Below are 17,180 nucleotides of genomic sequence, written 5' to 3' on the forward strand. Positions count from 1 at the left end.
TTTCAAGATGGGCTTGCTCCAGGCGCATCCTCTTCCCAAGAGAAGGAGCAGCTGCTGTTGGAATTCCCTGCTGTCCTCCCTCTAAACTCAAGGAAGGAGCCACCACCCGCTGTGGCCCTGGAGGACAAGCTCATAACTGGGCCTTGGCTCACCCAGGCCCCGAGCCCAGCCACCCACAATCCCAAGGGCCAGTTTGTTCCCAGGCCATCTGTGGCCTCTGCCCAGACCATGGGATCGCAGAGCCCCTGGGGCGAACCTTGGGGAGCCAGGTTCAGTCCTGGACGTGACACTAGAGAAAGGGACTGGGGCCCGGAAGTACTGAGCATGCTCCCTCCTGAGCCCCCAGCTCCAGCCAGGCCCGGGCGGGTGCTGGGCCCAGCGGCTGCCCCGTGTGCCTCCCAGGGCTGCCGAGGCTCCGGCACCGTCTCCACCCTCCTCCTGGGCTCAGGGGCTCCAGCGCCGGGCCAGCACTTCCTGCAGGGTGCTGGTCCCCACAGGCCACATCCTGCTCAGAACACCCAGGACTCCCTGCAGCCTGGGGCTTCTACCAGGAGCCAGCACAGCCACTGGCTGGGCCCTGCTGTCCCCTGACAGCTGTCTGCAGGCACAGGGGGGCTCTGGCAGCGGGCCGGCTTCCCCCTGCCATCAGCTGCGGTCTCCAGAGGCTCAGCTACAGCCCCAGGGTCAGGGGTTTCCAGGATCCTGCCGGGTGGGAGGCCGGGGCTGCAGCCTCTGCAGAAGGCTCCCCACTCAGCAGCCACGACCCAGCTCAGTGCTGGTCTGGACCCCACTGGAGTGTCCCCAGCCCATCTGCAGCTGCAGCCATAAGGCCCTGGTGGCCAGTGGCCACCTCCACTGCCCTCCCGGCTGCAGCGCGTAGGTCCTGTTTCCAACGCCCCCAGCGGTGCTGCAGGGGCCCCCTTCTTCGACTGATGTGCTTACCTGGGGGAAGGAACTCAGGCAGGAAGCTTTCCCTTTCTTATAAAAATCTTTAATGAAAATAGTTCTTTGCAGAACAGCTTGTAAAAGGGAAGGGACGCTGTGGCATTCCCATCTCCTGGATGGGAGGCCACGTAGGAGGGGTGCTCACGGAGACCCTGAGCACAGCCCAGCGTAATGGGGCAGCTCTGGCTAATGGCCCGTGGGCTGGGCTCAGGGTGGACCCAGCATCTCACTTTAGTAGAGAAAAGTCACCTTTTTGTGTGTGTGGTACTGGGGACGGAACCCAGGGGTGCTCTACCACTGAGCCACATCACAGGCCTTTGTATTTTTTATTGAAAGGATCTCACGCTGAGGCTGGCCTCCAACTTGCGATCCTCCTGCCTCAGCCTCCTCAGTTGGTGGGAATACAGGCATGTATCCCCACCACTATCCCCGGAGAAAAATCACTTTCTAATTCTGGTCACTCAATGATCCTTCTCCTGGCAAAATGGCAGTACAGGGTAGAAAAAACACAGGCAGCCAGCTTGCCATCTATTTTATACACTTTGGGTTTGTTTTTTTGGAGGGGGGTACCCAGGATTGAACCCAGGGCACTTAACCCCTGAGGCACATCCTCAGCCCTTTTTATTTTTTACTTTCAGACACAATCTTGCTGAGTTCCTTGTTAAGTTACTGAGGCTGGCCTCCAACTTGTGATCCTCCTGCCTCAGCCTCCCCTGCTGCTGGGATGACAGGTGTGCACCACCCCACCTGGCTTGTTTTACACACATTGGAACAAAAATGAGTGAGCCAAACAGCTGCACGTGGCCATGGCTGTAGCGCTGGGCACACCATGGCCTAGCAGGGAGGCATAGGGTGGAGTCCTCCCCTCGCAGCAGCCAAGAGACAAGGAAAGGGATGAGCCATGGGAAAGAAGCGGGGACCTGGCAGCACCCCGGCCTGTGGGATGCAGGATGGCTGCTCGGGCAGCTGGCGCGCACCAGACCTTCCAGGTTCCCGAGAGCCAGCCAGCCGGCCAGCTAGTAGCCCAGGAGCCTTCTGGCTTCTTCGCTCTGTGCCTGCAGCGTCTCGCTCGCGTACTTCTGCAGCAACTCCATCTTCTTCCTCCGCACCAGTGCCTCTTCGATCTGCGGACGTCCAGAGTGAGGGCGGTCTCCAGCGGGCGCCTCCTTCCTACCAGCACCCAGCCAGGGGGCAGTCCCGAGTCTAGATACCCACGGTGGGCCCCAGGAGGGCCTACTCCCTCCCTTTGGAATCATTCCAACAAGAGAATGCATTTGTAGCCGGGCGCAGTGGCGCGCGCCTGTCCTCCCAGCCTCCTGGGAGGCTGAGGCAGGAGGATCGCAAGTGGGAGGCCAGCCTGAGCCACTTAGCGAGGCCCCAAGCAACTGAGCGAGACTCTGTCTCTTAATAAAATATAAAAGGGGCTGGGGATGTAGCTAAGGGGTTAAGCGCCCCTGGGTTCCATCCCAGGTACGCCCCAAAAAAGAATGTGTTCATGAGCTTTGCCTAAAGCAGAGGCTCCTGAACTTTCTGGGCTCCGTCCATCTCATGAGCGTAATGAGGGTTGCGAGGGTCAGGATGGGGCTGCCCACAGGGAGGAAGGACCCTCTGCCAGCCTGCGCTGCAGGACCACGCCCCCGCCTGGGCCCCGCTCAGGACCACGCCCCCGCCTGGGCCCCGCCCCCGCTCAGGACCACGCCCCGCCTGGGCCCCTCCCCCGCTCAGGACCACGCCCCCGCACGCCCCGCCCCTCAGGGCCCCGCCCACCTCCTGCTGAGAGGGCACCGGCACGTGGGCGATGAACTTCTGCTGCCCGTCCTCCCCGGTCTTCTCCTGGCTGCCCTCCTCATCGGACTGCGGAGAATAAGCACCGCCATCGGCAAGGGCACCGCGCACGGGGATGCTGGCCTCGTAATCAAACGCACCCCTAGGCAGCCGTTAGGAAAGGAGCGAGGAGACCCGGAGACAACCAGGGCATTTTGGGGGGTGCAGGATGCTGGAGTTGGGACCCAGGGGTGCTCTACCACGAAGCTCCATCTCCAGCCCTTTCCATTTTATATTTGGGCCGGGTTTCACTAAGCGGCTTACGGCCTCACTAAGTGGCTGAGGCTGGCCTCCAACTTGTGATCCTCCTGCCTCAGCCTCCCCAGCTGCTGGGACGACAGGCACGCGCCACTGTGTCTGACTAGAAGGTCAGTCCTTTTTGTTTTTGTAAATATTTTTATTAGTTCTTGATGAGTCTTTATTAATCTATTTCTGGGTGGTGCTGAGGAGGGAACCCAGCGCCTCACACATGCTAGGCAAGCGCTCTGCCTCTGAGCCTCAATCCCAGCCCCTAGAAGGCCAGTCTTTAAGAAGGAAGGAGGGCAACCCTGAGTTAGCACAGCGGACAAGCTGTGTCCCTTCGGACACCGGCCCTGTGATGACCAGGCAGTCAGGCAGCCTGCAGGTGCAGAAGCTGCCTCTGGACGCTGACCTCTGGTTTCTGAACTGCGCTTCCTCCCTCTGCTTGGTGGCTGAGAGCAGAGTACAGCGAGCCCCAGGCGGAGCCAGGCCAGTACCTCCTCCTCCGTGACGGCGTAGATGTTGACCTCCTCCTCCTCCTCCTCCTCCTCCTCCTCCTTTTCTCCTCTGGCCAGCCGGGCGTCTCTCTCCGCCTTCCATTTGTCCACCAGCTCGGCCCGGACTGAAGGGAAGAGGGAGCAAGTGGCAGTCACTCTGGACCACAAAGCTTCCGCCACCGGGAAGGGAGGACGAAGCTGCCCCTCTGAAGGGGACACCCTCCCTCTGCCGTGGGGGGTAGGAAGTGACGGCCCTGGGCCCACAGCATCTGGCTTTATCTGTCTACTTGATATTTTTATGCTTTTCTAAAATTTGTCCTCCTTAGCTGGCCGTGACAGCAGGGTGCACTCTGACCTGTCACACACACATGGAGTGTGACTCCCCTTCCTTGTGGTGGGACAGGACGTGGAGCTTCCCTGGTCGTGTGTCCATGTGTGAACAGGAAAGTTCTGTCCCCTTCATTCCACTGTCTCCCATTCCCATCCCCCTCCCTGACCTTCAGTCCCCTTTGTCTCATCCAGTGGACTTCTGTTCTCCCCCTTGTTATGAGTCAGCATCCGCATATCACAGAAAACACTCAGCCTTTGGTTTCCTGGGATTGGCATATTTCACTCAGCATGAGAGCCTTCAGCTCTATTCATTTACCGACAAATGCCATCATTTCATTCTTCTTCATGGCTCAGTAATATTCCATTGTGTATATTCCACATTTTCTTGATCCATTCATCTGTTGAAGGGCACCTCGGCTGGTTCCCTAGCTTAGCTATTGTGAATTGAGCAGCTCTAAACATGGATGTGTCTGTGTCACTACAGTGATTTTAAGTCCTTTGTTTATAAACCGAGGAGTGGGACAGCTGGGTCAAATGGTGGTTCCCTTCCTAGTTTTCTGAGGAATCTCCATCCTGCTTTCCAGAGTGGCTGCACCAATTTGCAACCCCATCAGCCACGGACGAGTGGACCTTTTCCCTGAATCCTCATCTACACTGACTTGTATTCTTGACAATTGCCATTGTGATCAAAATCTAACTTTAAGTCACGATAAGGAAGCACGCATGTGCGCGCACGTGTGTGCGTGTTTTACTGGGGTTGAATCTTGGCTCCAGGCGCTCCACCACTAGCTACATCCCAGCCCTTTCTTAATGACCGTTTCTGAAACAGGCCTGGCCAAGTGTCTACGGCTAGCAGTCCCGACCGCCTCCTGAGTCGCTGGCTCACCGGTGGTGCCACCGTGCCCGGCTGACGGGGCAGAGGTTTTTGGACTGTCCCAGATCTGCCCGTCCACAACTGGAATGGCTCCCGACAACCTGCGTGGATCCGGAGGACGCAGGGTACAGCTTGCTGGGAGAGAACCCAGGGCCCACGATGCGCGTCCAGGTCCAGCCACGTGTCACCTGGACGCAGCAGCAGCCCATTCCTCACGGCAAACTGCCCAGACCCTGCCCACCTCTCTCTACCCTGATGAACGGTCAGCGGTAGGTAAAGCAGATCCCAAAGCTACAGCGGTGGACACCAGCTCACAAGCTCCGGGAAGGCCAGTCTGCGGGGATCTGGATGGTGATGGTCAGGGTCAGAGTCAGGGAGACAAGTACAGGTCACAGGCACCTCAGGGGCTTCTGCACCTACTGCTTTCAGCCTAGCACAGCCCAAGTGCTCGGATCAGGTCAGTCCCAGACCTCTGAAGAACAATGGAGAAAATGTCTCTCGGGCATAATGCACAATCTAAAACCCCATTTCCAGAGAGGCGTAGTAGTGCACACCTATGATTCCACGGGCTCAGGAGGCCGAGGCAGGAGGATCGCAAGTTGGAGGCCAGCCTCAGCCACTTAGTGAGGACCTGAGCAACTCAGCGAGACCCTGTCTCTAAATAAAATATAAAAAGGGCTGGGGAGGTGGCTCAGTGGGTAAGCAGCCCTGGGTTCCATCCCTGGGACCAAAAAATAAATAAATAAACCACATTTTCAAGGTGGAGAACAGGAACCAGATGTACAACGCGAAGGCCCTGGACTTACGTTTCTTTTCGTATTCTTGTTCCAAAGGCACAATTACACCATCGTCTTCATCCAGGTAACCATAGTATTCAAAATCAATGGCCTTCATGAGTTCGGCCCGGGTCTTTCTGGGAGGAGGAAGAGCTACAAGAAAAGGAGGCACCGAGGTGAGTTAGCAAGTCACAGTCCCTCGGGCCAAGCTTGCGCATGCACACGGCTACGTAGCCACTCGGCACGTATGTCATGAAAACACCATGAAAGAGGCGTTCAGGGAACCATATGAGGGGTATAAACCTTTGGCACATCAGTGCTTTGGTCCAATTAATGAGTTTAAAATTAATCTAGACTGGATGTTGTGTTGCATGTCTGCCCTTCCAGCAGCCTGGGAGGCTGAAGCCAGAGGCTCAAAAGGTGGAGGCCAGCCTCAGCAACTTAGCAAGGGTCTAGTTAACTTAAAGAGACCCTGTCTCAAAATAAAATATAAAAAGAGCGGGGAATGGGGCCCAGGGGTTAAGCACCCCTGGGTTCAATTCCTGGGACCACAAAACAAAAGACAAAAAAAAGAAAAGGAATCTATCACATGCTTGTAATCCCAGCATCTTGGGAGGTGGAGGCAGAAGGACTGAAGTTTGAGGCCAGTTTCTGCAGCTGAGCCAGGGCTGGGCGGAGGCTCAGGGGCGGAGCGCTTGCCTGGCATGTGTGAGGCCCTGGGTTCCATCCTCAGTACTGCATGTAAATAAAGAAATAAAAGATCCACTGACAACTAAAAAATACTTTTTAAAGCGCTGTCTCATAATAAAAAGTTAACAGGGCTCGGGACGTAGTTCAGTGACAAAGCCCCCCTGGGTTCAGACCCCAGCGCTGGGGACATCACTCAGAGGAGAGCGTGTGCCTAGCACGCTGCAGGCCCGGGGTCGATCCCCGGCACCACCCACAGAGAGACAAAAACAAAAACCCTGCCAGTCCACAGTGAAGCGTCACAGACAGACGAGCGTCCCGCGTTATTATACAACGGTGAACCTTGGAGCCGCAAACGGCAGCACGTGTGTGGACGCGCTCTCCAGCAGCTTCCACAGTGTTCTCAGGAGACTGAACCACACAGACGTGTCAGGACAGCTAATGAACAAGCTTGACAGAAAACCAAAAGAGCTGGGCAAGGTGGCCCACACCTGTCATCCCGGCAGCCCAGGAGGCCGAGGCACGAGGATCGCAAGTTGGAGGCCAGCCTCGGCCATTTGGCAAGACCCAGTGTCCAACAAAAATCAAAAGGGTTGGGGATGTGGCTCAGTGCTTAAGCACCCCTGGCTTCAGTCCCAGCACCAAAATAAAAACAAAGTGATTTAATTAATCACATTTTTAAGAAACTTGGAGGGAAATAAGCCCAACCTGCTAACAATCATCGTACACAAGCTGTGGAAACGTGGGTGGTTTTGTTCTGCTTTTCTGAATTTTACGACATCTCTGTATTTGAAATACGTTGCTGGACTGGCTTGTGGCTCCGTGGTGGAGCCCTTGCCTAGCGTGTGTGAGGCACTGGGTTCGACTCTCAGCGCCATGTAGAAATAAATGAATAAAATAAAGGTTAAAAAAAGATGTATTGCTCTCCTAACTAATAGTATCTACACACTGAATCATTCTTGAGGGAAGGCAATGAGGTAAGACCAGTTTTGGCCTAACAAGCTCAAAAATAAGCAGGTTTAGTAAAAGTCAGATTATATTTGTTAAAAGGTAGGAAAGAATCAGGAAGACACAGGACAATGTCGACAGCAGGAGAACACTGGTGACGCTCTTCTCCGCCCCGCTCCTTTTTTTTTTTTTTTTTTTTTTAAAACAAAGTGTTTATTTAGAATACTTTTCCCAAAAGCAAAATTAGAATATACTAAAACTCCAGGCCAGCAGTTTCAGGTTGTAGTTCTGAAAGTCCCAGGATTGGGTAAGAGTCCCTCTGGCCGTATGGAAGGAAAGGGATGACTAACTGAAATCAATAAAGAACGGCTCCACTTCACTCCATTTCTTCAAAGTATTATCATCACTGTTATTATCATCATTATTATATTATTTTGGTATCATGGATTGAACCCAGGGGTGCTCAACCCCTGAGCCACCTCCCCAGCCCTTTTTATAGTTTAGAGACAGGGTCTCACTGAGTTGCTTAAGGCTTCACTAAATTGCTGAGGCTGGCCTCCAACTTGTGATCCTCCTGCCTCAGCCTCCCAAGCCGCTGGGATGACAGGTGGGCCCCACCGTGGCCAGTTTTCTTCCATTTTTGCAAATTTGGATTTGGCCCAAGATTTCATCTGCTCATCAGTTATCTTCTTTTTCAACTGTAACATGAGCATGAATCAATAAACTTCAGAGCCTGCTTCCATCGTCTTGGGAAACTGCACATCCAAATGGACGATAAAATTTGGTACTAGCCAATCCTGGGCTCACTTTCCAGCCCCAATTTTTGCCCTAGACCTGTGATATCAGCCTTACTCTTCATATTTTCTCATTTAAAATCGGGGAAAAGTAAGCCTGGTGCAGTGGCCCACACTTGTAATCCCAGCAGATCAGGAGGCTGAGGTAGGAGGATCGCAAGTTGGAGGCTGGCCTCAGCAAAAGTGAAGGCCTAAGCAAATGAGCGAGACCCTGTCTCTAAATAAAATAAAAAGCAGGGCTGGAGAGGTGGCCCAGTGGCTGAGTGCCCCTGAGTTCAATCCTTGGTACGCACCCCCCAAAAATAAAATAAAATCTGTGAAAAATAAATGCCTATACTACAGTGCAGGGCTGTAGGGCAGCTAACACATAATATGGGAAGATACTTAGCAAGTGGCATGCCTACTGTCACGACCACAAACATTCAGAGTCATGGAAATGTCACAAACAGGAGTCACTTACGTTCTTTTTCAAATAGCTCTCTAACACCAGGCAGATCTTTGGCTGCTCCAAAGTACTTGTAACCTCGGTTTCCCGGGACTTCCTTCCCTTCATGATCCAGCATCTTAGGGCCGACTTTCTTATAGGAGGGGAAGAACAAAGAGATCTCATCTCTACGCTTACTATTTCCACTTCTGAAAACATATTTTATGATAATAATGTTAAGGGCAGATATAGTGGCACGTGCTTGTAAACCCAGCAACTCAGAAGGCTGAGGTTGGATGTCACCAGGTTCACAGTGAGACCCTTTTTCAAAACAGAAAATCAAGTCAGGTACAGTAGTGCACGCCTGTCATCCCAGAGGCCCTGGAGGCTGAGGTAGGAGGATTGCAAGGTGGAGGCCAGCCTCAGCAACTCAGCGAAGGCCTAAGCAACTTAGTGAGACCCTGTCTCTAAATAAAATATAAAAAGGGCTGGGGAGGTGGCTCAGGGGTTAAGCACCCCTGTGTTCAACCCAGTACCAAAAAAAAGGAGAGAACCTGAGTTCTTCCTCCGTACCAGGAAGGGGCGGGGCTGGAGGGATGCCCCGCCTCCCAGGCGCACACCGGCCTGCGGTGCACTTACTCCATAGTCAGGGCCACCCAGCTCCTTGATGCGGACCTCCCAGTGTCCTTTCTCCCTGAGCAGCTTGTTGATTTCATCGTTGAGGTCACGAATCCGGAATTCACCTAAACCAGCTAGAAAAGCAAAAATGTTAGCAGCGTTCCTTCAAAAATGCCCGACCTTCAAAAAGAACATCAAGACCCCAACATGGGGACGCTTACTGTCGTACCATTCAAATGGATGATTGCACACTTGAAGGTGTACCACATAAAAACATTCATGTGAATTGTAAGGGAAAACCAACACTCGAGTAAATGTAAGGCTAGGGATTATAAACAGAGTTCCCACTGACGTTCGAGAAAACAAGAATCCTTTAGAACACCTTTGTCCTGGCCCGGGGCTGGGGCTCAGTGGAAGAGCACCTGCCTTGCACGTGTGAGGCACTAGGCTTGATCCTCGGCACCGCATAAAAATAAATATGTAAAAAAAAAGATACTGTGTCTATGTACAACTAAGAAAATTTCAAAAAAACACCCACAATTCCATCCTCATTAGCAACCCAGGACATATAAACTGAAAAGCTGCAGTTCCATTTATACAATGATTAAAATGACAAGCTTTTAGCGGGATACTGGCAGACACAAGTAATCCCAGCAGGTGGGGAGGCTGAGGCAGGAGGATCGCAAGGTGGAGGCCAGCCTCAGCAACTCAGTGAGACATTGTCTCCAATAAAATATAAATAAAGGGCTGGGGAGGGGACTCCTGGGTTCAATCCCCTGTACCAAAAAAATAAAATAAATGAGAAGGTAGCTTACCATTCTGAATCTGAGCCACTTTTTTTGAGATCTCGCCAATAATCTGTGGGGGAAAAAAAAAAATAAAGGCTAGTACATTTTCAAATATATCTAAAAACAGTGGAAAGTGTCATTCAAAAGTACTTATTAAAAATGCTTAAGGGTGGGAGATCCAAGATGGTGGACTAGAGAGAGGCTGCGCTCCTCGCCGCTCCGTAACTCGGGTTTCAGGCAGAGGATCTCTGTCTCTTGGTGAGGAAGTCTTTGCTGCTTGTCCGTCCCCTGCTCACCCCATTTGTCTGCTGTGATGACCTGCAGTCTGCGGCACATCGACGCCTTTTTGAGAGCAGACTACTGGCTGTCAGGCGCCTACCATCCGCCTCTGGCCTGCCTCTCGCCTGCCCATCGCCTGCCTTACTCCCATCACCCAACGCACACGAGGTTCACCTCCCGATCGTCCGACAAGAGTCAAACTGATGGCCGACGACCAGTGGAGCGCCAGCTGCCTGCTGTCGCCTGGAAGTTCACTGTGACAGCACCTGCGGGTCTGGTTACATGTGGCTGCTGCCATTTTGAGACGACAGCCAGGCCCTGTGGAGCCCTGGCCGAGCTGACCCCCCTCTATAGGATCCCGAGACCAAACGAGTGCACCCCGCCTCCGGGATCAGATGGGCCACACCCCAGCTGCAGCTCCCCGTTTGCCAGCACGTTTGGCAGCCAGAGCGGCCATCTTGGAAAATCCTGGATATCAGCCCCAAGAACCAAAGGCCGAAGGTTTTCTGTGATGAGTGCGTGACAACATTCAGTGGGTGGCGGAGGGGAGAGAATGAAGGACTTTGGGGAAGGTGTAGAGGAAACTGGGGTGGAAGGGGGTGGGGGCAGAAAGACAGCTGAGACAGACAGTATCACCCTGCGAACGTGTCTGCTCACACGAGTGGTGTGAATCTACCCTGTGCAAAACCACAGAAAAGAAAAGTCACACCCCATCTGTGCACAACGAATCACAGTGTGTCTGTAAAAATAAAAATGAGGCAACTAGCTGGATGGCATTCACAGCCACGTCCCTGCAGCGGTGCAAGCGAGTTCCCTGAGGGCACTTCCTGCCTGACCCCTTACCCTGGATCACCAAGCCTCACCGCAGGACTTGCACGAGTAGACGAAGGCACGCGCGCACACACACACACACACATGCACACACACACACATGCACACACACACGCACGCACGCGCGCACACACGCACACGCACACGCACACACACGCATACACACACGCACACACACACAGAATCCATCTCCATTATTCTGTATTCGGGAATCTGCAAACCCAATATTCCGGAACCTTCCTGTGACCTGGGAACTCAGTTTCTGCAGTCATTTGCAGACAGCGGTTGAGTGACGAAAACGCTGTCACCCGACCCCCTGGCTCCCAACGGAGCTCGGCACCGAGGCCGAGGAGCCCAGGCCTCTCCTTCAACTCTTACCCTGCAACCAAGTGTCCTGTCCTGTTCCATCCATTGCTACATTTTCTATATTCTTGAGGGTCTTTTGGTGATTCAACTGTTTAAAACGGCCTGCAGGGGCTGGGGAGATGGCTCAGCTGGTAGAGTGCTTGCCTTGCAAACACAGGGCCCTGGGTTCCATCCCCAGCACCCAAAAAATAGATAGATAGACAGACAGACAGATAAAACGGCCTGCAAGCACACTGTGGAAGTGCTCCCAAGTGTCCCTAAGGGCAGGAGGGCTGCAATATGCAGTTTTGTTTAGGCTTGGTTCATTGGCCAGGGGTTCAGTGTTAATGAGTTAACTAGGTTTTTTTTGTTTTGTTTTTGTGGTGCTGGGGATGGAACCCAGGGCCTTGTGCATGCAAGGCAAGCGCTCTACCAGCTGAGCCACATCCCCAGCCCCCTACGTTTTGTTTTTTAAAGGTGTCTTTCAACAAAAACTAACATGAAACAAGGTTATGTACTGATCGGTTAGCAACAATATATAGCAAACGTCTGTGAAAAACTAAACCTAAGTTTCTTTTAGAATCGATGCTTCAGTATTCACTGATTCAGGGTTTATGACCCGACAGAACTCCTGTAAAAATGAGGATCAACTGCGCAGGTATTGTGATTATATTTAGTAAGTTTGTGCACCAGGGATGTAGCTCAGTGGTAGTGTTTGCCTAGCTACTATGTGTGAGCCCTGGGTTTGATTCCCTGCACCACACACCAAAAAAATTAAATTAAATAAAGAAGAATTGACTTCGATGAGGATCTATAAATAAAAGTCTTTCAAAAAAATGCTTAAGAGTTCTGGTTTACGAGTCATTTAAATGGAAGAACATCAGAGGCTAATGACTTCAACTGAAATCGGGTTCACACAAAGTACCTGCCGCCTCCATTTCTCAGCTTTGGGCAGCTCGGTACACTCTGAAGCAAGGAAGGGTCTTCTCTCCTACAGAGAAACAAAAGGAAAGGTGTAGCCATGTGTCAGGAACTGATGCAACCTTTACAACTGATCCGGCCTGAGGCCTGAAACGTCCAGTTCTAAATACACTGGAAGCGTCAGTCTCAGAAAAGCCTCTCCAAGCTTTAATCCTCACTGTACAATCTCTTCCTACAAAACAAATATACAAGCCAGGTGTGGGGGTGCATGCTTGTGACCCCAGCAGCTCTGGAGGCAGAGACAGGAGGATAGAAGGGTTGAGGCCAGCCTCAGCAAATTAGCGATGCCCTAAGCAACCTGGCAAGACCCTGTCTCCAAATAAAATACAAAATAAGGTTGGGGATGTGGCTCACTGGTTAAGCACCCCTGGGTACCAAAAAAAAAGAAGAAAGAAAAAAAGTATACAGACAAAAATTTTCAATGTAATGTATCTAGTACAGTCAATCACTGAAAACAAACGTTCAGTAATAAGAGAGATGGTTAAATAAACTAGGTTGTACCCATTCCATGGCATATTTAACACCACCTTAAGACATGATGGCTGATAAAGAATGACTTTATGACTTTTGCCAGTAGATGGAAGGATCTGGAGACTCTCATGCTAAGTGAAATGAGTCAATCCCAAAATAACCAAAGGCCAATGTTCTCTCTGATATGTGGATGCTAATCACAATAAGGGGGAGAACAGGAGTTCACTGGATGAGACGAAGGGGACTGAGGGGGAGGAGGGGGATGGGCATGGGAAGGACAGTGGAATGAAGGGGCAGAACTTTCCTGTTCACATGTGGACACACGACCAGGGAAACTCCACGTCGTGTCCCACCACAAGGATGGGGAGTCACACTGCACGTGTGTGTGACAGGTCAGAGTGCACGCTGCTGTCATGGACAGCTAAGAAGAATTAAAAGAAAAGAAATAATGGCTATCAGTACTTAGATCACATAAATGTGTATGTGAACATGTACGTGAATGTACATACACAGGTACAAAAAAAATTTAAATGCAAAGAAAAATATCTCAAGATTGATACACAGTATCTGTTCCCAAGATCACACTCTATGAGACAGCTGGGATGACAAGGAGACCCAGATACCATTCAGAGAAAAACATGGAAAGCAGAAAAATAACAAGACAGAACTGGTCCAGTTACAGAGGGTAAGTTTGGAATTCAAGCATACGGACTTTCTTATCTTTTTTTTTGTCAGTACTAGAGATTGAATCCAGGGCCACTTTCCCACTGAACTATATTCCCTGACTTTTCAGTACGTCTGAAAGCATTCTCTTTCTTTTGGAGATGGGCTCTCTCTTGGTTGCAGAGGCTGGCCTCAAACTTGCAATCCTCCTGCCTCAGCCTCCCAAGTTGCCAAGATTACAGTCATGGGCCACTGCTCCCAGCTCAAGTGTTCAGACTTTTTAGAGTATCAGCAAGTAGAGGCAGGAAGATTGGGAGTTTGAAGTCTGTCCAGGAAGGCATTTCCCTCCATTTGTTCTTGATATTTCACAATGCAGGAGGAAGATTTACACCAACCTTCACTTTTCCCTCTTCCAGTTGAGCTTGGCGAAATCTTGCTAAGGCCGTCCTAGCAGGGATTTAAAACAATCCGTTACATTCTGTTCATGGGTTTATTTAATCTATTTATTTATTTTGGGTACCAGGTATTGAACCCAGGGGTGCTTAACCACTGAATCACCTCCCCAGTCCTTTTTATATTTTATTTATAGAGACAGGGTCTCACTGAGTTGCTTAGGTTCTTGCTAAGTAGCTGAGGCTGGCCTCCCAACTTGTGATCCTCCTGTCTCAGCCTCCCGAGCTGCTGGATTACAGACACGGGCCACCATGCCCAGCTATCTATTTTATTTACACTCCAAATAAGGACTGAGGGAAAGTACTTCACAGACCACTGTGATGAGCCTCATCCAGATGTTACCAGACTGACAAAGGGTGTGCTAGCTGTCATTCTCCCACTATCCAGGTGAACGACTGTTCATTCAGTGTAAGTTCTGGAAGCTGCCAGAAAACACTAATGGAGAAAACAAATGAGCAAATATGGGGATTCTATTTTAACAAATGTGGAGAAAGAAAAAGATTCTCAAAGGCTCCTGTGCCAAAAGGATCAAATACAAAAAGAAGTCTATGGTGTTTAAGTCACACTTTCAGTCAAAAATGAACAGAGCTGGGGTTGGAGCTCAGCGGGAGCTACTTGGGGAAGGAGCCTCCCATGTGTGAGGTACTGGGTTTGATTTTCAGCACCACATATAAATAAAATGGAGGTCCATCTATAACTGTTAAAAAAAAAATCTCCTTTAAAAAAAATTGAAAAAAAAAGAAAAAAATTGATACTTACATGGCCTTTTCTGCGTTTCGAGCCTAGAGAGAGAGAGGGAAAAAAAATTTTTTTAAATGTTTACAATACTTCTCCCCACTTTTTTTTTTTTTTTTTTTGCAGTACTAGGATTAAACCCAGGGTGCTTAACCACTGAGCCACACCGCAGCCCTATTTTGTATTTTATTTAGAGACAGGGTCTCGCTGAGTTGCTCAGGGCCTCACTTTGGCTGAAGCTGGCTTTGAACTCACAATCCTCCTACCTCAGCCTCCCGAGCCGCTGGGATGGGAAGCATGCACAACCATGCCAGGGCCTCAGTTTCCCCATCTTTACACCAGAGATTATATCTCATTTCACAAAAGTTTTGTGATGAACTATGATATGCATTCATGAAGATGTCAGGCATGCAGTGTTACAGACAGCAAAAATAAACTCAGTTTAAGGTGAGCATGATGGAGCAGCCCTGTAATCCCTACAACTCAGGAGGCTGAGGCAGGAAGGTTGCAAGTTCAAATCCAGCCTCAGCAAATTAGCAAGGTCCTAAGCAACTCAGTGAGACCCCGTCTCTAAATACAATACGGAAAAGAGCTGGGGAGGGGGCTCTTTGAACCCAGCACCCCTGGGTTCAATCCCTGGTACAAAAAACAAACCATACACTCAACTGAATCTCTTCCAGATTGTCCCTTTGAATCAACACAAACTTGACAAACACTAGGTGTATTCATGGACATGGCAGCCGTTTCACACACATCTCCTCATAGTAAGGGTCGCTTGGAGCCTACTGATTTCTCCTCTTGTTAGGACCTTGTGCTACTACTCCACAGTAGTATCCAATACATCTCCTAAAACCTTGCTAGAGCATCGTATTTATTTATTTATTTGGTATACTGTTCGACCCGGGCACGGTGCTGCACACCTGTCATCCCAGCTTGGGAGGCTGAGGCAGGAGGATCCCAAGTTGGAGGCCAGCCTCAGCAACTCAGAGAGACCCTGTCTCTCAATAAAATACAAAAAACGGCTGTGGCTGTGGCTCAGTGGTTAAGCACTCTTGGGCTCAATTCCTGGGACCAAAACACATAAAGAGTAAAAGTGTCCGCGGTGGTTCCAGTTTTCTTCCAGCCTCGACAGCGAGCGCGGGAGGAAGGGTTCCCGGGTCATTCCTATGGAGCCTGACACCCACGCAGATATGCCCGGCTGAACCCCGATGCCACGAGCGCCCCGGAAAGGCCGGGAGCCCCTGCGAACTGCCCACTCCTCCCCTCCATCCTCGCCCACCCACCCTACTCACCATGGTGTGGCTGAGGGCTCCGCCCTGGGGCCGCGCGGCCCCGGCCCACCACGCTTCTCAGGCTCGGACGAGGCCCACCCTCGCGGGAACTGAAAATTCGAATTGCCGACAACGACCGAGCTTTTGGTCGGAAGAATAAAGGAAAAGGGCCGGAAGTAAGCGTCAGAGTAAGGGACCGGAAGTGGGGAACAGGAAGTCAATGTGAGAAGAGGGAGAGAAAAATAATGCAGGGACGCTCTTTGGGGCCGCCTTCCCACGGCCGGAGGACTCAGAATAGCGCGCGTACGTGGTAGAGGAGGTGGAGAGAGGGACGTTGGTAGAATTACGCCTGCGCAGTGGGGCAGGCTTTCTGACGGCCGGCTTTTGTTCTCGCGATAACAAGCGTGTCTCTCGATAACAAGTCTTTCTCGCGATAACAAGTGCTTCGCGCGTTACTTCCAGGTTCGCGGAAGTGAGTGAAACCCGAGTCTTGGGCAGAAGACCATCTGGGATTATTGTTGCGGCTTTGCTAATCGCGCTGCGCCTCTTCTTGGTTCGGTGAGAGTAGATATCGTTTCCTTTTGGAAATTATTTGTCCTCGTCTCTTTGAATGAACGGAGACTTCGCAACCTGGACGGGATCGTTACCCGCCTTCGTGGATTAGGGAACCGTGGCCCCAGCAGCTCCAGGAATCCGAGCTGGTCTGCTCGGGTCTGATCGGAACGAGAGTCTCTTCTTCGGGAGTTGGACCTGGCCTGGCTTCCGCCACTTCACGTTTCCTCGCCGTTGACTTGGACCTGTGCTTTTTCTGAGCCCGTCTGCTGGCACCGAGGGGTCCGTGAGACCCGAACAGTGCATGAGGTCACCTTCCTCTAAAATAAGGATTGAGGCCGGACGCGGGGCGCACGCCTGGAATCCCAGCGACTCAGTTGGAGCCTGCTAGCCTAGCATGCAGGAGGCCCAAAGTTAGAGACCAGCACTGCTGAAAACCCACACACCTACCATCCAGCTGAGCAAGCACTGCTGGGTTGGAGGCTCGTGGATAGAAACTCGAGCTCTAGCCTTCTGCCTGGAGGTCACCCATTCATTTCCTGTGAAGGGCGGCCCAAGTTTAAAGTCATTTTACCAGCTTCTTTCCTGCCTGTGGAAATTTTGGAATTCCATAGCTTTTTGATGGAGGGGGGCGCTTCAGAAGCTTTTAAAATTGTGTCCTCTGTCCCTCACAACCCAAGCTGGAAGAATTCTCAAGAACTTTGTGGGAGGCTGAAAAAACAAAAAACTCAACTTTGTGGGCCAGGCATGGTGGCACACATCTGTCATCCCACCAACTGGGGAGGCTGAGGCAGGAGGATCCCAAGGTGGAGGCCAGCCCAGGAACTTAAATTTTTTTTAAAAAAGCCTGAGGA

The 17,180-nt window shown here is 51.3% G+C and overlaps 1 protein-coding gene across 1 annotated transcript; it reads right to left on the reverse strand.

The window, feature by feature from the left end:
- Positions 1-975: 975 nt before the first annotated feature.
- Positions 976-16,068, reverse strand: LOC306650275 (pre-mRNA-splicing factor ISY1 homolog). Its single transcript, XM_079122144.1, has 11 exons — positions 15,796-16,068; positions 14,528-14,550; positions 13,711-13,762; positions 12,126-12,191; positions 9,773-9,815; positions 8,979-9,091; positions 8,376-8,493; positions 5,517-5,639; positions 3,507-3,631; positions 2,713-2,799; positions 976-2,069 (listed from the first exon to the last, which is right to left on the reverse strand). Exons 1-11 carry the CDS (start codon positions 15,796-15,798, stop codon positions 1,962-1,964), a joined length of 861 nt encoding a protein of 286 aa, XP_078978270.1. The 5' UTR covers positions 15,799-16,068; the 3' UTR covers positions 976-1,961.
- Between the last annotated feature and the right edge of the window lie 1,112 nt (positions 16,069-17,180).

This window comes from Sciurus vulgaris (genome assembly GCF_902686455.1).
Source record: "Sciurus vulgaris genome assembly, chromosome: 19".
Lineage (NCBI taxonomy): Eukaryota > Metazoa > Chordata > Mammalia > Rodentia > Sciuridae > Sciurus > Sciurus vulgaris.